General features: G+C 48.1%; 1 protein-coding gene across 1 annotated transcript in view; it reads left to right on the forward strand.

Moving 5' to 3' along the window:
• The first annotated feature begins 6,557 nt into the window (after window positions 1-6,557).
• The window catches only part of Pcbd2 (pterin-4 alpha-carbinolamine dehydratase 2), a 52,567-nt gene continuing 34,523 nt past the window's right edge, over window positions 6,558-24,601 (forward strand). The window contains exons 1-2 of the mRNA XM_027409761.2: window positions 6,558-6,644; window positions 11,723-11,854. Of these exons, the coding sequence (XP_027265562.2) occupies window positions 6,558-6,644; window positions 11,723-11,854 (219 nt within the window). The remainder of the gene's footprint in view (window positions 6,645-11,722; window positions 11,855-24,601) is intronic.

The following is a 24,601-nucleotide window of genomic DNA, read 5'->3' on the forward strand; positions in this document are numbered from 1 at the left end:
ATCTTCCTGCCTCTATGCTTCGTGTTTTTTGAGACAGGATCTCAAGTAGCCTTGGCTGGCCTGGAGCTTGCTATGTAGACAAAGCTGACCTCAAATTCATGGGGATCCTCCTGCTCTGCCTCCCAAGTGCTGGAATTAAAGGCGTGCACACTGTGCCTGGCTTGATGAATTACTCTCATACTAATTGCTTCCAGTGTTTTAGGCATTGTTTCAGTGTGTATAAAATACTCATTCCATAGAAACAGAGCGTTGTATTGAGAATTTACAACTTTATGGTGTGCATAGTGTCATGAACAGCCCTTGTTGTGTGTCCCCTGGAGAAGGGGACTGTGGCTCAGAAAGATACCATTATGTCTGTTCACAAATGAGCAAACTGAGCCTGAGAACGGTTGAGTAGCTTGCTCAGCTTACGCAGACAGTAAGTTGAGAGCCTTGACCTGTAATTACAAATCTAAGAGAGAAAAACCAACCTTAGTGATTCCGACTCTCACAGTATCATTTGAATCATCACTGTGCAGGCCGGTTACTATTTAAAATTCTCTGCCATACTGATTCAGTTACACCCACAACTCTGAGGTTGCTACTGTCAAATGAAGCTTGGGATAACTCATTATTGGCTGTGCGGCTTTCAGACTTTTGTTGTAGGGTTGTTTTGTTCTTTGGAGCCTTGAGATGTAGCTGAGGCTGGCCTTGGACACTGGCTCCCCCTGCCTCTGGCTCTTACTATGAGATTCCTGATGTGTGTCACCACACTTGGCTCCAGGCCTAGAGGATTGGCTCTGCCTTATTCTATGCCATGGCCCTGGTGACCTTTGACTGTGTTTACCTCTGGTCTCTCTCCAGTGTGTGGTAATGATAACAGAGTTCAGCAGTGTATCAGGCACTTTTTGTTGTGATGAAACAAGCGAACGTGAGATGTGGGGGAAGAAAGTTTATTTTGGCTTACGGGTCAAGAGAGAATTGGGAGTGTTGGGGAAAGCACAGAATAGGAAGCCCAGAGATCCCATTGTTAGCTGCAGACAGGAAGCGCAGAGTGAACTGGAAATGGACAAAGTTACAGCCTCTCAAAACCTGTCTGCAGTGACATCGTCCAGCAAGGCTCCACCCTCTGAAGATTCCATAACCTCCCCAAACAGCACCACCAACTGGGGACCAAGTTCAAACACCCTTGCCAGTGGGGGATGATGCTTGTTCAGACCACACAAGCACCTTTAATCTTTGTTAGGTTTTTTTTTTTTTTTTTTTTTGGTTTTTCGAGACAGGGTTTCTCTGTGTAGCTTTGGAGCCTATCCTGGCACTCACTCTGGAGACCAGGTTGGTCTCGAACTCACAGAGATCAGCCTGCCTCTGCCTCCCCAGTGCTGGGATTAAAGGCGTGCGCCACCACCCGGCATCTTTGTTAGTTCTTGAGACAGGGCCTTCTGTGTAAGCTACACTGGCTCAAACTCACCAGCTGCCTCAGCCTCCGAGTACTTCTACAGTGCTAGAGGTGTGTGCTGCTGCACATTTGCATAACACCTTCATTTTACCAAGTGTTACTATTTAACTGTTGGTAATAGTTTAAGACATTTCCAGGGCTGGAGAGATGGCTCAGAGGTTAAGAGCACTCTTGCTCTTCCAAAGGTCCTGAGTTCAATTCCCAGCAACCACATGGTGGCTCACAACCATTTATAAGGAGATCTGGCGCCCTCTTCTGGCCTATAGGCAGAATGTATACATAATAAATAAATCTTAAAAAAAAAGACATTTCCCTTTTTATTTAGTGTGTATGTTCTCAGGCACATGTGTCATGGTGCATATGAGGTCAGATGACAACTTGTGGGAGTCAGTTCTCTCCTTCCTGGACATAGGTCTGAGGGATTGAGCCCAACTGCTCAAACAAGTTTTCCTGCTGAGCCATCTTTCTGGCTCCTGGTAGCTTTCTTAACCTTAGGTATAGAATAGGCTTTTAATTAAATTTAACATACTTGCCTATTAATCTGTATATTACCATCGTATTCTCATTTCCTTTGGAGTAGCTTCTGGAGTGAGAATTATTCTTTCAAAAACTGGATTTTAGGCCAGGAAGTTGTAGCATATGCCTTTAATCCCAGCACTCAGGAGGTAGAGTCAGGCATGGTCTACAGAGCTAGTTCCAGAATGACCAAGGCTACACGGAGAAACTCTGTCTGTCTCAAAAAACAAAACCAAACAAAAAACCAGAAAGAAAGAAACACACACACACACACACACACACACACACACACACACACACTGATAACTCTTTCTGCCAAGCCCCGCCACCATGTGGGCACCCAAAATAACACACAGAGACTTGTATTAGGTACAATGCTGCTGGCCAATGACTAGGATTTCTTATTTGCTAGCTCAGTCTTAATTATCAACCATAACTACTAATCTATATATTTTATAAGAACTTATTGGACATCAGCAGTAGGTGTCGTCTCTTGCCAGGATCACATGGTGGCGCCACAGAGAAGAGAGGAGGAGGAAGAGAGCGATTTCCTGCTTGTCCCTGCTTATATTCTGAGTCTGCCTGCTATGCCACTTCCTGCCTGGATCACAAGACTTCTCTTTACTACATTTCCCAGAATCCTCATCGACTCCTAGTCCTACCTAACTTGCTTCCCTATTGGCTAACAGCACTTTATTTATCAACCAATAAGGCAAACATATACACAGAAGGACCTCCTCCATCACACACACACACACACACACACAAACACACACACACGTTTGGTTTGATTATGGTTTTGAAGCCAGTGCCTCTAGAAGAGCAGCCAGTAAAATGTTCTTAACTGCTATCTCTCCAGCCCCAAAGAGAGATGTCTTAGTCACTGTTCTGTTGATGTGAAGAGACACCATGACCACGGCAACTCTTACAAAGGAAAGCATTTGATTGGGGCTGGTTTACAGTTCAGAGGTTTAGTCCATTGTCATTGTAGTCGAAGCATGCTGGCAGGCAATCAGACATGGAGAAGGGGACATGGTACTGGAGAGGCGGCTCCATTTGAAGCCCCAAAGTCAAAGTGACACATTCTGTAGTTGGGCTTTCCTTTGGGTGGCCAAAGCTTGGCCTTTAGCTTAGGCTTGTCTCAACCAGCTCTTATACCTTAAATTAACCGTATTTTAAAATCCACGTTCTGCCATATGCATTCCCTCTCTTCTATCTGGCATTTCCTGTCTCCTCTCCATGTCTGGCTGGTGACTTTTTGTTCTTCTCCGAGTCCTCTCTGTCCCTGGAAGTCCTGCCTAACCTCTTTCTAGCTATTGGCTGTTGAGCTTTTATTATACCAATCACAGCAATACATTTTTACACAGTGTACAAATATGCCACACTATTGGGACATGGGGCCTTGTTGGAGTGGGTTAGGGTGCCTCCCTGGTGACCAAGCATTTAAATCTATGAGCCTATGGGGCCATTCTTATTCAAGCCACCACAATAGGGTTAAAAAAAATCCTTTTTATTACCCAATGAGGCTCTATTCTATTCTAAAGTCTAGGGGGTGTGAGAGAGAGAGTGACCAGTATTTCTAGCAGACCAATGGCTTTGCTTCTAATACTTAACTAAAACCACCTATACGGCTCCTGGAGAGAATTCAGAACAAGGTTATTGCCTGGAGAGGAGGAATATCGATTAGTCAGAAGACTGAGGGTGAGAGGCTTGGGGTGGAGGAACAGCTCAAGATTAGGGCCCATCATCACAAGCCAAGCATGGTGTCCACCACAGAGACACAGTTTTTTGTTTTTCTTTTTTTCAAGACAGGGTTTCTCTGTTGCTTTGGAGACTGTCCTGAAACTCTCTGTAGACCAGGTGGCCTCGAACTCACAGAGGTCCACCTGCCTTTGCCTCCCGAGTGCTGGGATTAAAGGCGTGCGCCACCAATGCCTGGCTCAGTTTTAATTAAAAAAGATAACTCTTTGAACTTTACTTTTGTATGTGTATGCATGTTTTGCTTGCATGTATGTGCATTGTGTGTGCCTGGTCTTCTGGAGGCTACAAAAGGATGTTGGATCCCCTGGAACTGGAGTTACAGACAGTTGTGAGCTGCCGTGTGGGTGCTGGGAATCGAACCCAGGTCCTCTGCAAGAGCAGCAAAGTGCTCCTAACCTCTGAGCCATCTCTCTAGACCTGAGAGCCTTCTAAAAAATAAAATAATTAAAAGTGTGTGTGTGTGTGTGTGTGTGTGTGTGTGTGTGTGTGTCTCAGAGGACAACTTGTGATGACAGCTCTCTCCTCTCACCAGTGGGTCCTGGGGACCAAACAGGTCAGCAGGCTTGGCCAAAAGAACCTTCGCCTGCTGAGCCAGCTTCATGGCCCATCTGGTGAGTGCCACCCGCACAGAGCCTCTGTTGGATGATGATGTAACTTCCCTAGGCCCAGACATCTTTCTCTTGCTGCTTTGTAACTAGATTTGAGATGCCATGGTTTCAGACGGGTGTTAAGGAGGGAGAATGACGCACCATGGCTTTGTTAGTCACCTACCAACCCATTTTCAGTTCTCAGCTTCTCTCCCTCCTCCTTTTCCAGGGTGTAGCTCGGCTGGAGTCAAACTTCAACTCCTCCTGCCTGTCCTTCCCAGTGCTGATTCCAGGTGAATACCACGCCCTCGGGGATCCTCACTTCAATAAGCAAATCTCAAGACTATTTTCCATAATCATAAACACTCAGTGAGGATACTAAAACAAGACTTAGTTTTCTTCCTTCCTTCTTCCTTTTTTTTTTTTTGAGACAGGGTTTCTCTGTGTAGCCCTGTAGACCAGGCTGGCCTCCACCTGCTTCTGCCTCCTGAGTGTTGGGATTAAAGACCTGTGTCACCACTGCGGGAAAATAAGACTTTTCTTTTAATTCTACCCCTGGCCCCTCATCCTTAGGCCCAAAGAAACCCACACTGTCACCCAAGTTACTTCAAGTCAATGCTGTCGGACCAGTGCCCTCAGAGTACCCGGAGTTTTTCAGATTGTTACATCTTGCCAATCAAGAAACAAAACAAAACAAACAAAAGGTCAGGACTGAAGTGTACATTTTTGGTTATTTTGAGGCTTTATTTTTTTTCTAAGACCATCTGGGATATAAGACTGCTAATAATTACGAAATCATTCTTAAATGAAGTCTTTAGTACATATATCCTTTTGCCGAATTTTCCGTAAAGCTGATAAAAATAAGAAAATTCTTACTATGCAGCTCTGACTCGGCAACTTCCTATGTATCCCAGGCTGGCTGTAACTCTCAGCGATCAGTCTGCCTCAGCCCCAGAGTTCTGGGATTAAAGGTGTGTGCTACCATGTCTGGCAAACTGGTAATATTAATGTGCTAATTTAGAAAAAAAGAGCGGGGCTGGGCTTGGGGGTGCATGTCCACAACCTCCAGCTCCTGGAAGGCGGGGGCAGGCGGGTGTTCAAGGCGGCAGAGCCTCTGCAATGTTGTACCTGGGCTACAGTAAAACTGGCTCAAGAAAGGAATACAAAATAGTTATTAGTAAAAAACCCCAAAGGATGGCCTGGCTGTGGTGACACTCTCGGGAGGCAGAGGACGGCGGATCTGAGTTCGAGGCCAGCCTGGTCTACAGCGTGAGTTCCAGGACAGCCAGGGCTACACAGAGAAACCCTGTCTCAAAAAACCAAAACCAAGCCAAACAGCACCACCACCAAAGACAAAACAAAACAACAAACATACAAGGGGAACTAAAAGCTGAAACATTTTAATCAAAACTCACCACAGCGTCAAAACCCTGGCCCCATACCACGGATTTTAAAGAGTGAATTTTATTGTCAATTACGTCTCAAAGGAAAAAAAAAAACTGCAAAAGGATAATAAGGACTAACACACAGACACACACAGACACACACACAGGGCACACACACAGGGCACACACGCACACACACACAGAAGACACACAGACCCAGACAGACACACAGACACAGACACACACAGACACACACACACACACAGACACACACACACAGACAGACACACAGACATAGACACAGACAGACACACACACACACACAGACACACACAGACACACACACAGACACACACACACACACACACAGACACACAGACACACAGACACACACACACACACACAGACACACACACACAGACAGACACACAGACATAGACACAGACAGACAGACACACACACACAGACACACACAGACGGCACACACACACGCACACAGACACACACACACGCACACAGACACACACACACACACACACACAGACGCACACACACACACACACACACACAGACACACACACACACACACACAGACGCACACACACACACACACACGCGCGCGCGCGCGCACACACACGCACACACACGGCATTTAAAGAACACGTCCCCGTACTGTCTCAGCGCGTCCCCAGCGGTCTCCGCTCCGAGCTCAGCTGCCACGGCCACCGCGCACTCCCGCCAGGCCCGCCCCGGGCTGCTCGCCCGGCCGAGGGAGTTGAGCCTGGGCGAGCACCGCGGCGCCGCGGCCATCCCGCCCCGGGGGCCTTCGGGGCCTGGGCGGCGTCAGGCAGCGCGCGGGCAGCCCGGGCCATGGCGGCGGCGGCGGCGGCGCGGGGTCGCGCGGCCTCCTGCGCGGGTTGGCGGCTGCGCGGTCGGGGTGCGAGCCGGGCGGCCATGGTGAGTGCGAGCGCGCGGTGCGGGGAACCGGGCCGGGGTCGAGAAGGCTGCGCGCGCAGACCTGGCGGAGCGCAGTGCGCTGCGTGGAGGGCGCGCGTGAGTTCGAGGCCAGCCACGGCTCCGCGCGGGCACCTGCCACAAAACAAGACGCCCAAGCGCTTCCGAGGGCGTTTATGAGCTCGCCCACCGGAACAATCCCGTGTAGCGCGCGCACGCACGCACGCACGCACACCTACGCACACACAGGCACATGTGAAGATTAGTGGTGACCTAGTGGGCCGTGGCACACACGCATACACACGCACACACGCGCACACAGGTGCACACACCCACAGACATGTACACGCGCACACGCACGCACACGCACGCACCTGAACACGCAGATACACATGCACACGCACAAACACGCACAGACACGCGTACACACATGCACACACGCTCACACATATGAGCGCACACACGCGCGCACGCACACACGCGCACACACATGCGCACACGCTCACACATATGAACGCACACACGCGCGCACACGCGCACAGACACGCGCACACACATGCACACACGCTCACACATATGAGCGTACACACGCGCACACACGCACACACATGCACACACGCTCACACATATGAACGCACAAACACGCACAGACGCGCACACACATGCATACACGCTCACACATATGAACGCACACACACGCGCACACGCGCACGCACGCGCACACACGTGCACACACATGCACACACGCTCACACATATGAACGCACACACGCGCACACGCGCACACACGCGCACACGCGCGAAGATTAGTGGCGGCCCAGTGGGCCGTGGCCGTCGTGTGAGCTGCGGCCGGGGCAGGCTCCCCTAAGTGGCCGCTTAGCCGGGCAGGCTTGGTCGTGAGCTGTAGGAAGAATTAGGGAATTACCTTTCCTTCCCGTTGTTGAAGGGCACATCGGTTTTCTCACCGCCTGTACAGAGGGCATTTCAAATTTTCTTCCTTCGCACATTAGTATTTGGGCCGTGCGTTGTGGCGTGTAATTCCTGCGCCCAGCGAGGCTGAGGCAGGAGGATTACTGCGAAGCCCGCCTAGGAGTTTGGAGGGGTGAGTTAGAGAAGTTTTAGCACGCAGCTCCATCTAGTGGAGAACGTAGCACGAAGCGCGCCGTTTCCTCTCCTGCCGCTTACTAGAGACCGTTGGGAAAATTTTCTCATGAGTAAGTCATAGACGTGGTTTATATTCCTGTAAAAGGTCTATAATGAATTTCTAAAACAAGTAATTTTTCTTTTATTACACGGTAGAATTGTTGAAGTCAGAAAATTATTGCTGGTAACGTCCATTGTTTTTGACTAATGACTTTAGAGAATTTTTTTTTCCCCTGCAACCCAGGACCAGTCATTACACTTGGCTAACATATTTTTTTAAAATTAATTAAAGTGATTTTTCATACAAGTGTCTATATGTGTGAAGTAAGGTACACTAAACACATTCTCCTATGCAAGAAGGAATGACATTTCATTTTTTTTTTTTTTTTTTTTAATGGGCTAGGTCTCATGTAGCTGAGGCTGACCTGGAACTTGATGTATTTCTGTCGTGGAACCCTTAACTATGTAAAGATGGTCACATTTGATATGTTGCTGAGTATTACTTTAACTGTATAAAGGTGTGTTGCATTTGTTTGTGCTTCATTTGTTTAATTATGCAAAAATGTGTGGCTGTTTCTACTTGTCTGCCCAAGGCATCTGAGGGTCTAATTAAAAGCCAAATGGCCAATAGGGGGCCAGTAGAGGGATAGGTGAGGGTGGAAGACAGAAAGAATAAATAGGAGAAGAGAACGAGGGAGAAAGAGAGGGAGACCCTGGGAGCCAGCCAGCTGCCAGCCACATTGAGAGCAAGCCATGAGCGTAGAGCACACAGAATGAAAGAGAGTTTGTAAAGAGCCCGAGAGGCAAAACGTAGATGCAGAGAAACAGGCTAAAATAAGTTGTAAGAGCTAGAGGACAAGCATAAACTAAGGCTGAGCATTTATAACTAATAATAAATCCCCATGCCATGATTTGGGAGCTGGTTGGGCAGCCCCAAAGAAAGTCTGTTACACATTTCTGCTTCCACCACCCAAGTGCTGAGAACATAGGCATGTGAAATTTCTTTAATATGTAACATGTGGAAATAGCTCAAAATTCTGCACAACTTGCTTGGTATCACCTAGGTGTGTCTCAAGGCGTACTCCTACCCAGAGTGCTGCTGACCGTATAAAATGACGGTGTTTGGGAGGAAAGAGTGAAGACTGCATTTGAATGGCTGCTCTGAGCCAGAGTCTCTGATGGCCACCATCACTTTCCAGTTCTCCTCACATTCAGGGTCTCTGCCTTCCCTTCCCCTCCTTTCCATCTTTCTTTGAATCTTACAATGGGGATGTAGACCAGGCTGGCCCTGAACACAGAGGTCCATCTGCCTCTGCCTCCCGAGTGCTGGGATTAAGGCGTGCGCCGAAAGATCTCTTTAAGTCTTTAACAAACAAAAACAAAGAACCTTGCACTATCCCTGCTACAGACCCGAGGGGCCCTGGAACCCAGAGAGGCCAAGTTTAGCATCCAGCAGTAAGAAGTTAAAAAGGTAGCCGTTTACACCCCTCAGATCCTGTGCTTGTTCACATCTCCCCCAGCTCTTATGGAAAACATTCCCCGGTTACTTCAAAGGACTGTGCTGGGGGCTGGACAGATGACCAAGCAGTTAAGGTCTCTTGCTGCTCTTGCAGAGAACCTGTTCCATCATCACCCAATCTGGTGGCTTATGACTATCTGTAACTTCAGTGTCAGGGAGTCTGATGCCCTCTTCTGGCCTCTGCTAGCAACATATATGCACACTGTGTATATAAATACACGAAGGCAAAACACATAAAATAAAAGTGGATAAACCCATGCCTTATATCCCTATACTTGGGAGGCAGAGGGAGGCAGATCGCTGTGAGTTTGAGGCCAGCCTGGTCTACAAAGTGAGTTCTAGTACAGACAGGGTTGTTACACAGAGAAACCCTGTCTTGAAAAACTAAAATAAGCCTTTAATCCCAGCATTTGGGAGGCAAGTGGATCTCTGTGAGTTCGAGACCAGTCTGGTCTACAAGAGCTAGTTCCAGGACAGCCTCCAAAGCCACAGAGAAACCCTGTCTCGAAAAACCAATAAAATAAAATAAGATAAAAATAAAAAAGAAAGAAAACTAAAATAAATAAATAAAACATAAATAAATCTTTAGAAAATAAATCACAATTTTAAAAAAACCCCAAGCAAAGAGTTCTGCTGAGGGTATGTCTTTTCGGGACCATTGGTGTGACGTAGCTGAAGTGGCTCTGTTTCTCAGTGCTGACTGCTGTCCCCATTGCAGGGTGGGCATCTTTTATGAGCCAGACTGCATGCTTTTGGACTCCAGAGGACTCTGGTTGAGCTCAGCACCAGACAAAAACAGCACCTTCTACAGTCTCTGGATGGCTATGACAGAGTCATAGTGTATTTCAGGGTTAGGCCAGTGTATTTCACAGTCTTCCTGGTTGTTAAGTCCATGTGAAAAATGAACAGTTGCTTCTTTCCTGAGATTCTCTGAGTTGACTTAAAGTATTTAGGTGTTTGACAGTTTGGTTTATTTCCTATAGTAGACCTCTGTGTGAGAAATTTCAGAACTCAGTGGGTTTGGTAGTATATATCTGTAAATCTGACTGGGGCAGGATAATTGCCATGAATTTATAGTGAGAACTTATGTTAACTCCCTCTCCAGAGAGAGAGAGAGAGAGAGAGACAGAGAGAGAGACAGAGAGAGACCAGAGAGGAAGAAAGAGAGGAAGAGAAAGAGAGAGGAAGAGAGAGAAAGAGAGAGGAAGAGAGAAAAAGATGAAGAGCGAGCGAGCGAGCGAGCGAGAGAGAGAGAGAGAGAGAGAGAGAGAGAGAGAGAGGTTTTAGAACTAATTTTTCCCTGACAGGGTTTTATTGTGTAGCCCCTGGCTGTCCTGGAACTCACTCTGTAGACCAGGCTGGCCCCCAAATCAAAGAGATCCACCTGACTCTGCCTCCTGAGTGGGGACTAAAGGTGTGCACTGTCCAGCGTTTGTGCCTTCTTAACTGTAATGTCTGTGATAAAAAGTTTGAGGATTCCAGAAGTAGGAGTGAGTTACAGCTTCCTGTACAGAGTCTGGAGCCTTCAACATTGGCTCAGTCTCTGGGGAAGGGTCTTGCTGGGAAGGTCTCACCAGCGCCTCCAGTCACCCTGCGAGGAGGTGAGGTGTGAGGTGGCCGTGGGTGTGTAAGCTGGAGTGAGCAGCTGTGTTCACAGTTTATAGGAATGTGATCATGGTGCTTAATTTTGCTTAGCAAAGAAAGGCACAGGATGAGTGGCAAAAGGGCTGAATTGTGACTGTCACTGGAGAGCAGGGACGAGGTGGACCCTGCTGGCGGGTGCTGTGGTTGCTGTGGTCCAGCTACACTGAAGGGAGCTCGCTTCACTGGTGCTCCTGTTATCAAGGCAAGGACTTTGCCTGTGGTAGAGGGGCTGTGGACCCCCAGACATGGTTATATGAAATTCCATGGGAATGTACACTTGGTTCCCCACTCTGTAGTGGGGTTTTTGTTGTATACGACGGGGAATAGACACCCTGAGTTCAACCCACTAGAGTGAGCTGCAGAGACTGGAGGTGCTGAAGTTCATCCAAAGAGCGGGAGACCAGGGTTGGTTAGAGCCCTGGGTTCTGGTCCTGGTCCTTCCGGCAGCTTCCCTAGAGAGTTGGTGTTGCCTCAGTTGCATGTCCTGGGGTCCTGTAGCATCCAAGAAGGCTGGTGGCAGTGCAGTCTTACTCGTAGCAGGAATAAACCAGTTTGCTGTATCTTGGAGTCTGGAGTAGACCCAGGACACCAGCCATTTTCTTTTGGACAGCCCACACAGAGTTTGCCTAACTTTTGAGAGTAAAGGAATGAGCGATGGTTAGAATTTGTAACCCTTGAGACTTTTTTCTACATCATTTCCTAAAGAGGTATAAGTTTATGTAAAGAGTTTAGATAAATGCCGACCCTTTCAGACAAGAAATGTGTTTTCTTCCTAGTCTTCAGATGCTCAGTGGCTGACAGCAGAGGAGAGGAGCCAACTTATTCCTGGCCTGAGAGCAGCGGGGTGGTCGGAATTGAGTGAGAGAGATGCCATCTACAAAGAGTTCACCTTCAAGAATTTCAATCAGGTGATTCCTGTGATTTACTGATGTGCCACCAGGTGCTGTTTTTGTTCATTGCCCTGTTAGGCTTGTTTGACAACTGCATTCTGGTCCCATGGGTGGACTAGGATCCACAACCTCTCTTCTTTAGGAATTCAGTGACATAGACTGTCCCTGCTGACTCGGGCAGTTCTAGCTCTGGGAGAAGTGTTGATTTTGTGTTACTGCTAAATCAGCACTTTACACCTGTAATCCTAGCGTTTCCAAAACGGAGACAGGATTGTGAATTCACGGTTAGCTTGACCCACATTGGGAGAGAGAGAGAGACAGAGAGAGAGAGAGAGAGAGAGAGAGAGAGAGAGAGAGAGAGAGAGAATGAGAATGAATGAATATTAGATTCTAAAGCCACTATAGCTTTGATTTGGGGTTGGGTAAGATATTTGGTCTTTTTCTGGATTTTATATAACACTGGATGAGGTTATGAGTGCTTTTCTGTGTATTAAAAGGCTGCATGGAATAGGGCCAGTTGACAAACAACCTGTGTGCTTTGTCTACTTTTTCTGGGCACTTAGAAAAAAACTCATACTTGTATTTTTGCCTCTGAACCCTCTCTTATGCTGACTCTCTTCCTAGTTCTTGGCCCATTGCTAGCCTGGTATCTAACCCTTGAGCATTTTCTCAGAATCTGCCCCCCCCCAGACTCAACCTCCACAGGTAACTGTTCCTTTTGGGCCCCACCCTGTTCAGAGAGTCATCTCCCATGACTTAGCCTTCACGATTACTCCACTGTGTAAGGCAAATGCTTCTGACTCGCTCGTGTTTGCTCAGTTACTGTGGTAATCCTTTGGACAGATTTATTGTTTTTATTTATGTTAGGTGTTGGCATCTAGAAGTCAGAGACCATGTTTGCTTAGCTCTCCATTGTCTCTAACATGCTTCTGAGTACAGACAGGCATTGATTACAGTGTAGACATTGATTACAGTGTTTGCTGGTCTCCACATGGGTGTGCAAGCACCAGATTCCCACCAAAGAAGCCCTTGGCACGTTTTCCTGGTAAATGCCATTGGCTCTGCTGCATTGCCTGCCCTGTTCTGTTTGTCTGTCATCTGGCTGCCAGCCATTTGCTGTAAGTCCCCAAGTCCTGAGAAAACCTGAAAACCGACTCACTGTTCCTGTTGCCTGGAGTGCTCCCCAGCTCCTGTCAGGGGCTTAGCACTCTGTGGCTGGTGGCAGGGCATTTCACTGGCGCAGTAAGCGGTACATAGCTCCAGGTAGCCTTTCCCAAGCTTATTAAAATTCTTACATGTGTACAGCTTGACTTCTTTAAGCCTGGGCTAATTTATTAGGCTTGAACATATGGCTTAAAGTACTAGAGTGGTGTTGTCTCAGGCTCTGCCCCGAGTGGGTGCTCCAGGACTACTGCACCCTGGGCGGGAGGGAAGCTGCGAAGGGCATCTTGGATTAACTGTGTCATTACTCACCGTGACGTTTCACTGCCTGGGCCTTTCCTTCCAGTTTTTAGGAAGGGGAACCAGTGTCAGCATTACATCCTGACTCACTTCTAGCAGGCCCTGTGACTTCTACCTGGGTAGTGCCCTGTGCTGGTCCTGGTGTCATGACCAGCTGTTACTGCCCACACACAACCAGAACATACCTGTAACTAACAAATTGGGTCCCATTGCTCACTGGGGGAGAAGAGGGAGGGGACACACTGTGCACAACATTTCAGGAAGACAGCATTGAAGGCCTGGTGGTGGAATTCAGCTTGCACTAGCAGATTTGGAATGTTCCGAGGAACCAGCTTTGCCCTCTATTGGATATTGTCAGAAACAGGCAGGTCTATGATTCAGCACTTTATGAATCTCAACTTTAGTGAGATTAGACAAAGGAGAAGCCAGCGCTAAACGGAGAAAGAAGCATTAGCCAGTAAGCAGGGATGTTCATGTGTGGCTCTGAGCCCTCATGCCTGTCTGTGTTGGTGTATCATCATAGACTCCGCTGCTTTTCCTAACTCATGATGGTTGCAGAATGGCTTTGCTGCTGTTGCTGTTATTTATAGTGTGAGGTCAGCCTGGGCTATGGAGAGGGTCTCTGACACAAAGAACAAACCAAAACAAGGGCTGGTGAGATGGCTCAGCAGGTAAAGGCACGTGCTTCTAAACCTGATGGCCTCAATTCAGTCCCCAGGACCCACATGGTGGAGGGAGAGAACTGACCCCCGGAAGTTGTTGCCTGGCCTACACACTTGTACCATAGCACGCGCGTGCGCGCGCACACACACACACACACACACACACACAGATAAATTAAATAATAAATAAATAAATAAATAAATAAATAAATAAATACAGCTGTGTTCAGCTGCATGGGCACACAGGCTTGGAGTAGATACTGGGTTGGGCTGAATTTTGGGCAAACAAGTGCCATGGAGTAAAAGAGGGGTAAGAGAAATCAAGGTGGGTACAAGGGAGGGACTGAACCCTTGGCCCTTGGAGTCCAGGCTGTTGAGAGATGCAGCAGGGATGATGGATGCAAAGAGCTGGGGGTGCATTGGGGATAATCTTTCTGGAGCATGAGGTAGTTAACCTTGCCAGTTTTTTTTTTTTTATTATATTCTATTTAGTGTGTGTGTGCAGGGGTGGGCATGATATGCTGTGGACATGTGTGTGTGTGTGTGTGTGTGTGGTGGGTATGATATGCTGTGGACATGTGTGTGTGTGTTTGGGGTATGATATGCTGTGGACATGTGTGTGTGTGCAGGGGTGGGTATGATATGCTGTGGACATGTGTGTGTGTGTGTGGGGTGGGTATGATATGCTGTGGACATGTGTGTGGGGGCGGTGAGCATGCATATTCTGTGGACATGTATGAAGGTCAGAGGGCGACTTGTGGAGTGGGTTCTTTCGTTCACCATATGGGACCTGGGGACTGAACTCAGGTGCCTTTACCAGCTCAGCCATCTCTCACTCATTGTCTAAATTTAAAAACACATGGAAACTTACTTTTGTGTTTCCAGAAAAGTTTTTGTTTTTTTTTTCCTCGAGACAGGGTTTCTCTGTGTAGCCCTGGCTGTCCTGGCACTTGCTCTGTAGACCAGGCTGGCCTTGAGCTCACAGAGATCCACCTGCCTCTGTCTCCTGATTGCTGGGATTAAAGGAGTATACCTCTAGTTGTGGCTTCTTTTCTTTTTTTTAGACTGACATACTGGGAATCAAAATCAGGGTCTTCAACATGCTACCCTATTGTTCTTTACACCCAGATAACATGGCCTGTGAACATAAAATCCAGGTTCTCATGGTCCTAACCTAGAAGTTTGTCTACTAGATACAGTCCTTGTGTGCAAGTTGGGTTTGCAGAACTGTCCTTCAGAACTCTGTGGGCCTGAACTTGTTTTGACTGTTCTCAGGCATGTGTGTGTGTATGTGTGTGTCTTGCATGTATGTGAAGGTGTAGGTATGAGCTCGCCCATGCACCGCACAGGAAACTGATGTCTTTCTTTTTTCTCTCTGTCTTATTGTCAGAAACAGGATCTCTCACTAACCAGAAGCCTGGCGTTTGCCCTAGGCAGGCTGCAGCCAGAGAGCTCTTGGGGTCCACTTGTCTTTCCGTCTGTCCCACAGTGCTGGAGTTTACCAGCATGAGCCGTCATGCCCTGCTTCTTAGTTCAGTGAGAGACCTGCCTGTCTCAGGAAGTGAGGTGTAGAGAGACATTGGAATCCTTGCTTTAACTTTGCATATGTGTTCATGGATATACCCACATCCTACACCACACACATACACCTTACATGCACACATGAACACACACACACACACACACACACACACACACACACACACACACACACACGCACATGCACACACACACTCATGTACACACGCACTCGTGCACGCACAACTCCTCTCAGGTTCTGATGCTTTTGCATAACAAGCGCTCATCTCCCTTAGTGTAGACTATTATTTCCAGGTGTGTGACTTTTGTTTATTCTACATTTGTTTAGCTCTGTGAAGCTGTGATTTTTTGCTTGTCTAAAACATCTGATGGTCTAGTAAAGAGCTGAATGGTCAATAGGGAGGCAGGAGCCAGGCTAGGCGGGGATGAGGCCAGAGAGCAGCAAGAGAACAAGGAGAGGAGGACATCAGGGGCCAGCTGGTTAGCCACCCAGCCACCCAGCCACCCAGCCACCCAGCCACCCAGCCACCCAGCCACTCAGCCCACCCAGCCGCCACCACACCACCCAGCAGCCACCCAGCCACCCAGCCACCCAGCACCCAGCCCCACCCAGCCACCTGCCACCACCCCAACCACCCAAACACCAGCCACCAACTACCCAACCACCCAACACACCAGCCACCCAACACCCACCACCCAACCACCAGCCACCAGCCACCAACACCCCAACCACCAGCCACCCAGCCACCCAACCACACTGCCACCCAACCACCCAGCCACCCAGCACCCAACCACCCAACCACCCAGCCACCCAGCTACCCAACCACCCAGCCACACAGACACCCAACCACCCAGCCACACAGACACCCAACCACCCAACCACCAGCCACCCAGCCACCCAACCACACTGCCACCCAACCACCCAGCCACCCAGCCACCCAACCACCCAACCACCCAGCCACCCAGCCACCCAACCACCCAGCCACACAGACACCCAACCACACTGCCACACAGCAATCCATGGAGTAAGAGTAAGATTTACAGAAGTAAGAGGACAGGAAAAACCCAGAGGCAAGAGGAAGATGGGATAATTTAAAGAAAAACTGGCTAGCCCCAAGCCAAGCTAAGGGTGGGCGTTCATAACTAAGAATAAACCTCTGTGTGTGTGATTTACTTGGGAGCTGGGTGGCGGACCCCTCAAAAAGCCGAAAGAGCAAAAACAGCGCACAACACTCCCCAGCCGCCAGTTTTCAAGCTCTTAATTTTTAACAAACATTTTATTCGTTATTATTTTTTAGGCAGGATCTCACCAGGTAGCTTAGGCTAGCCTCAGACTTTTAATCCTCCCATGCCTGATGCTCAATTCTAGGGTTTTATAGGTGTGTGGTGCTTATGCCCACCCGTTTGTTTTTGATTCTTTAAGTAGTCTTTTCATTTTTATTATGTAAGTTCTTTAAAAAAAGATTTATTTTGCACGTGTGAGTGTTTTGGCTGCGTGTATGTCAGTTCACCACATGTGTATGCACTCTGGCCGGCAGAGGCCAAAAGAGGGCGGTGGGTCCCCGGGAACTGGAGTTACAGGTGGTTGTGAGCTGCCATGTAGGTGCTGAGAATCGAACCCAGGTTCTCTGCAAGGACAGCCGGTGCTCTTAACTGTTGAATCATCTCTCTAGCTCCACGTGAAGTCTTTGCAGGCACGGTGGTGTAGCCTGTAATCCCAGTAGTTGGTGGTTGGAAGCAGAGAGATCAAGACCAGCCTGGGCCACATGGGCCTCTCTCAAAACAATAAATAAAGTAAAGTCGTTCAGGATTACACGGGTTGAGTGCTACAGTTTTTAAGTGGCTTGCTCATCAGTGTGTGTCAGATGGTATCAGAATCTTAATTCTTTGTTTCATTTTCTGCTGTGGAAAATGAGCTGTACATTTTCAGAGTGTCTTCAGTGATTTCGCCTTGGGTAAAACCTATTCAATAAGCTCAGGGCTCTTTCAGATTACCTGATAGTAATAAGTGGCTGGCAGAATATATTTGATCTCATTTTCTCAGAGGGATTTTATTGTAAAATGTGGTTAATTCCATATAATATAAATTCATTTGATACTTGAAATGGGTATAAGTACTTGCTAACTGGAAATGTGAAAATCACTGGATTCTCTGGTGCGGATTGGTAAAGCAGCCGTAGGTGTCCGCCATGGTGTCCTCTGCCCTTAGTGGTGGTCTAACAGCTGTGTAGTGCATTGTGGGTGGGCGGTGTGATGGCACTAGAAAGTGACACTTTGAGGGCTATGGTCTCAAGGTGGAGACTTCCATGCTCAGAGCACTTGGACTGAGACAGGGCAGGGCTGGCATTTACAAAGAAGTTTTGCTTTTCTGCTCATGTAAACACAAGGAGGGAGAGGCTGTGACTGACATAAACTTATTGTTGGGCATTTGTCACCTGCAGGGTCTTGAAAGAACAGAAATGTCACTTAGAAGTGTAGGTGTGTGTTCCATAATGAGAAACTGTGTTATGAATGACAGGGTGGGCTGGAAGCTTTCAGAATGAGGAGGACATTTTAAGTTTTAGATGCGCAGCCCCTGTGGTTTTAGAACCCAGGAAGCAGCTTCCCTCAGTGCCAGCAGGTGGTTTCACCAGGAAGGAGCCCAGACTGGCCCTGGGAAGGCTGTCCCTATTCTCTCACTCTTGGGTGTCTGGGGCCACCCTTGTAGGTCTGAACACACTGATCAGGAGTAAGCAGCAATAGTGAGGCACTGCACCCGTCTAGGTGCCTTTGGGAACTGTGAGGGCTTCTAGGTGGAGGCCACGTGGGGTTTCCTGTTGCTAAAGGGGTGAGAGGGGCAAACTCTGTGAGCAGCTGAGTTCCTAGAGGAGGTCCTATGTCTCTTCGTCCCTGCTTTCTTAGCAGCCTGCCAGCCAGCCAGCGCATTGGTTTTCTGAAATTGAATCGCATGAACTGGCTTGTCCTAGCTTTCCCTTCCAAAGGGGACGCCTCCATGTGGTCTAAACCAACAGTCAGGACAACAATTTTTGCAAGGCAAGGAGCGAGCGTCATTTGTTCCCTAGCTTATTCCTATCATTTGCCTTTGTAGCTGTGGCTTTTGAAAGATCGCTGGAGCTGGGGAGGGAGTGAGGTGTCCAGCTAGGTGAATGCCTAGCTAGTGTAGGCATGGTCTCTGTGGTGGTGGGGTTTCGGGCCCCCCAGCAGTGGTTTGGAGGTTTGTAAAATGTGTCTTGGTGGGCCAAAGAGGTGGCCACAAGTGCCACTGAAAGTTACTATGGTTTACTTACTTTTAAAATCTTTTTATTTTTATTTTATGAGACAGGGTTTCTCTGTAGCTTTGGAGGCTGTCCTGGAACTTGCTCTGTAGACCAGGCTGGCCTCGAACTCACAGAGATCCTCCTGCCTCTGCCTCCCCAGTGCTGGGATTAAATAAACTACAGGCACCAGGCCTGCATGTGGTACACAGACATATGTGTAGACAAAATACTCATACACATAAAAAATAAAATGAAAACTTAACGATGTGCATTGAAGCATTGGCAGGGGGCTTAGGGTTAGTATTAGAAGTGATTGCCGACCCCGGAGGCTTCAGGACACCAGAAGAACGGCAACCGTGAATGGGAGTCTCTTTTTATCTTTCTTTCTGTTTTTGAGACAGGGTTTCTCCGTGTAGCCCTGGCTGTCCTGGAACTCGCTCTGTAGACCAGGCTGGCCTTGAACTCAGAGATTTGCTTGCCTTTGTCTTCCAAGTGCTGCGTTAAAGGCATGCACCACCATGCCTGGTGCCAATGGGAGTCTTAACAGCCCTCTGCAGTTTTAGTGGTGGCCTTGGCTGCTTGTCTACGTTAGTAGCTTGTTCTTTGCTGTGCACATCAGTTATTAACCTTGAGAGAGGACTCTGATGTTGATTGACAGACAGTAGCCACTCTATTCCATCTCCTGCCCCCAGCCACCGAGATGATGTGCCCATGTAGGTAGAAAGTGTCATTTTGTTTCAAAGTATGGAGTGGTGTTTGTCTTTCTGTCGCAGGATAAGCTGAACATTCATGGTTGTCACAGACAGCCCTTGTGTTTAATATGCCCAGTGATGGCTTTTGTGACCAGAGTAGACTAGAAACCAGAAAGTGTCCTTTGGGACTGGCTCAGTGGTTAAGAGGGCTCTCATGGAAGATCTGAGTTCAGTCCCCCACATCTGTGTAGCTCCAAGGGATCTGGCGCCCTCTTCTGGCTTCCACAAGCACTGGCACTCACATGTGCATACCCACATAGACACCCACACTTCACTTTATGTAAAAGTGAAGAATAAAGTCATTGTTAGTTTTCCTTGGAGACAGAGATGGCCGTACTTTAGCCAACATTACTTAAGACTCTGGAAGTTGATAGAAGTGTCTGTGCTGCCCCTTGGCCTTCACGTTGGAGCTCCCTTTCAGTTTCAGGGCTCCTGTCTGACACTGTCAGGTGGTGACTGAAACACCAGTGTTGCTGTCCACCAAGAAAGGGGAGTTAGAGCCTGCAGGGCTGTTGCTGGACTCTCGATTCTGCTGTCTGTGTCATAAACAGGTGTAGAGCTCATGTATGTTAGTAAAGCACACAGGCTAGACCAGGGTAAACGTAAAACAGGTGTCAGTAAGGTAACTGATGCCATGCAGTGTAACCACACTGTGGTCACCATTGCCGCTCTTTAATAAAAATGGACTTTTAACTGTATCAGCTTTTCTTAGTCATGCAGTAAATCTTATGTTTACAGAAATTAGCTTGAGCATTTTATAAAAGTCAAATAGCCAAGAAATATAATTTCCTCAACAGTGTTTGCCCTCTTACAGATGGCGTAAAATCGGGTGTGTGAAAAATAAGAAAGCAATCTGAGCTGACGAGAAGGGCTTCCAGATTTATGCTCTGCAGATACTGTTGTGATTACTGCAGTCGCTGCTTTTTTATTGCTTTTCACAGATAATGTCCACATTGCCTGGAAAACGCTGCAAGTTTAAACTCTGCCAGGTCTAGACTGTTACTATCAGCAGATGTTCACCTATAAATGCCGCAATTATTATCAAATAAAAATTGCCATGAAATTCATTGACATAAATTTCATTTCTATAAATTGCTTTCATTAGTGTAGATGAAGTTAGTATACCTAAGTGTAGCATTTAGAGTTTGTGAAGTCCTTGAGATGGTGTTAGCAGGATAAAGTGGGCACAAGTAGGTGGCTTTATGCTTAACTGGCAAGAAAATAATACTCAAGAATTAGGGAATTCTGGAGGTATTTGTTTTCAGCCGGCGTTGCTGAAACTGCTTAAATATGTTGGAATGAGTTAGGACCCATGGGCTGTTCGGTAATTGCAGACAGTAACGGAAGGAGACTTAAATGCTGCCTCGGAAGTATTTGGGTCTTGGTTTCCTCCTTGAGTTTGACAGTGAGCTTTGACCCTGGGATTCTGGTCCATGAGGACTGGGACAGAACCGTGGATTCAGTGTTTCAGAACATGGAGGTAGCAGCATGGTGGAGCAGCTGTACCGCTGTGCTCTCCGAAGCAGCAGCAGCAGCAGCAGCAGCAGCAGCACAGAGCTGTGCCCCAGTTCTGGTCAGTTGGGTTGTGGCTGACTTGATCCACTGGTATGGACAGGTAGGGGAGGTTCTTCTCTGGATTTGACCATCCTGGGTTCTAGTCCTTCTGCTATGCCCTTTCAGATTTGTTTACTTTAAAAATTGTATGTGTGCTGGGCGTTGGTGGCACACGCCTTTAATCCCAGCACTTGGGAGGCAGAGGCAGGTGGATCTCTGTGAGTTTGATGCCAGCCTGGTCTCCAGAGCGAGTGCCAGGATAGACTCCAAAGCTACACAGAGAAACCCTGCTCGGGGGAAAAAAAAATTGTATGTGTACAAATGTTTTGCCTACACATAAATGTAATTTTGTACTGTGTATGCCCGGTGCCTGAAGACCCCTGAAGAGGTCCTCAGATTTCCTGGAACTGTAGTTACAGACGGCTGTGAGCTGTGAATCATCGTGTGGGTGCTGGGAACTGAACCCAGGTCTTCTGTAAGAGCAGCCAGTGCTCTTCACCACTGGGTACCTCTCCATCCAGCCCTTGCTGTAAACAGCACTAGTGTCCTCCTGATGTAGAACAGAACAGGACAGGACAGGACAGGACTGACTAACTCATTCATGGAATCTTACAGGATGACACTGAGCCAGGCTGAGGTTCTAGGATGGCTTGTCACACTGGGTCATGTCTCAGTAGGTGCCAGACTCATATCTGGCTCCAGCCACAATGTTTTCAAAGCCTCCTTTTTTTTTTTTTTTTTTTTTTTTTTTTCTGTGGTCATTTTCTAGTAGGCATCTTGTTTTCCAAGGACGACCTGTTGGATGACTTTCTATAAGCCGGTTTCACATACCTTCCTGAGAAAGGGATATTCACCAGGTGATGGGAACAAAGCCACACTAATCTGGGAGTAGCCCACGCTTCACTGTTGAACAACAAAAGGTCATTTGGTTGTATCACTGAATCAGTCCTGTCGTGACAGCAAACACTATGATTGAGTCTGTTGCTTTGCTGCTCCTGGACAGCAGAGCAGGGTCTTCTACCAAGCCAGTAATCAAACTGTCTTCCACCATCACAGCCCTGGGTGTGGGAGTGCCCAGGCGCCTGGATCAGCACCCAGTGACAGGTGGGACAAGACCACATGGGCTGGCTGGCTCAGTGAGTGCCAGAAGGCACTGTGTGCCACCATTGAGGGGCTAGCTTCCTTTGGCCAGGATGCGTGCCCAGGCTTGTTGGGGAGATGGCACATCCGAATTTTACAAAGTGGTGAATTTTTAAAAATTGTCCTGGTTAATGAGGTCTAACATGGGGTTCTGGTAAGCCAAGGAGACATTCTTCAGGGGGTGTCTGCAGAAAGGGGGTTGGAGTTGGTCCTTCGAGGTCTGGAATGTGTGTGAGGGAAGGACGGGAAGGATGAGTTGGCAGGTGACAGGGAGGATGTGACACCAGCTCAGTGAGCTGGGCTGCAGGTGGCAGTCAGGCCTCACGGGACACTGTTCCCGCTGCCTTGAGCGTAGGGTGTCTGAGAACAAACTTGTCACTGGTATTCACCTTGCGTTCCCCTCAGCAGTAGTTCCTTTTCAAACCCCAGACTGGGGCTGCAGTTGCCACCGAGCCCAGTCCCTAGGAACTGCCTGGTCACCTTCAGACTGTGCTGTTGGCGCGGGTGCTCCTGCCGTTCCACAGAGTTACTGTAGAAGCTTCCCGATTGCTTGTCCCCTGTAGGCTTCTCATGAACTCACTTGACCTGAACGCCATGGTGTTGTGACCATGCTGGTCTCTCCTCAGAAACCACCAGTGCCTTCCCATTGTTTCTTCCTGGATGTATTTCATTTTCTCAGAGGTTTCCAGAGCTGCTTGCGTCCTTCTCTGACCCTACCTCTCATGGCCCCTGGGAGAAGCTTCTTCATTTAGAGATTAGGATTGCAATCTATGAGGTCCTCTGTTCATGGTCATATGGCCCTTAGAGGCCACCGGAAGTTAATGACTCGCTGGGGCTGGTTCCGGATCCCTGTCTTCCCAGCTCCATCCTTGTCAGTTGTGTTCAATTCCTCCGAACCCTGACCACATCTGTCCACATCTGTCCACACCTGTCCACATCTGTCCACACCTGTCCACATCTGTCCACACCTGTCCACACCTGTCCACATCTGTCCACATGTGTCCACATCCTCCCCCTTGTGGAGCTTTCTTACACACTCAATAGTGAACAGTTACGAAGTCATTTAAGCTAGATGTAGCAGACACTGGCTCAGTGACGAACATGGCAGACAGTTTCCTGTCATTACTGAGCTTACAGTGTGGTGGGAATGAGACACAGCCTGCAAAGGATGGAAATATAATCCTAAATTGAGGTGAAGGCCCCGAAGGAAGGAAAATGCTAATAGCTAATACCGAAGAGACTTAAGGCCTCCACATGCCCTCCTTCCTGTAGTCTCCACAAAACTGCAAAGTAGATGTTATTTCCCTTATGTCTCAGATGGGGAAGCTGAAGCTTAGGCTGAGTGACTTGGCCAAGGTCTTCCACCTGCCACAGGAAAAAGTGCTGTGGGGAGCAGTGAGGGGAGGGGCGAGGAAGCGGACGGTGGATGCGTTGTTTGAAGAGAACGCTCAGAGACTGTCAAGTATAGAGGAAGAGTCAGGGAGTGAATAAGAGGGAGCTGCTGGAAACATCCAGAGAGGTCACTGCTGGGCTGGACACTGCTGGATGGGGCAGTGTGGGGAAGCAGGGAAGTGCAGGGCTTGGATATGTTTAGAAATGACACGAGCAGAGTTTGAGGCCAACCTGAGTTACACAAGAGCTGTGTCCCCCAAACCAGGTTAAGTACATACATACATACATACGTACATACATACATACACATACACACACAAATAGAAGCAAAATAAGAATACCCAAGTTTCTCTGACTAGAAAGGAAAGGAAGAGCAACAGAGGATGTGTAGAGTTCGTACCTGGAGGAGCCAGGTGGTTGCAGTTACCTTTTCTGAGCTGGGGAAAGAACTGGATACAGCCAGGCACAGTGAACACAGTTTTCCTTTAGACACTGTGAGGTGTGAACTGCTGTAAGACATGCAGGTGCCAGCTCTGTAAACGTGACCTCATGTCTGAGATCGGAACTCAGATGAGATCTGGGTCATAGATAACAGGAGTGTCATGAGCATGTGTGGGAAAAAGCCAAGGGAAAAGCGAAACTACCCAGGGAGAAACTGTAGTGTGAGGGAGAGCTTGGGACCCGTCCACTTACTGCCTGGATCGAACAGGAGCTTGCAGGAGATCCAGGGAGACTTTTAATCCAGAAGAAGGCAGCGGCCCAAAAAAGAGGAGGAAGTAAGTGACCAGATATTGGTGGTGCACACCCATAATCCTAGCAGTTGGGGGAATTGAAGCAAAAGGATTGCTGAGAAATAAAGTTTTTTTTTTCTTTTTTTTTCATTTATTGATTTGTGTCTGTGTGGGCTTGGGTATGTCACAGTATATGTATGGAGGTCAGAGGGTAACCTGCTGGAGTTGGTTCTGTGTTTCCACTGTGTGGTGACTGAATTCAGGTTCAACCGAACTA

The sequence above is a fragment of the Cricetulus griseus genome, chromosome 3, assembly GCF_003668045.3.
Source record: "Cricetulus griseus strain 17A/GY chromosome 3, alternate assembly CriGri-PICRH-1.0, whole genome shotgun sequence".
Classification (NCBI taxonomy): Eukaryota; Metazoa; Chordata; class Mammalia; order Rodentia; family Cricetidae; genus Cricetulus; species Cricetulus griseus.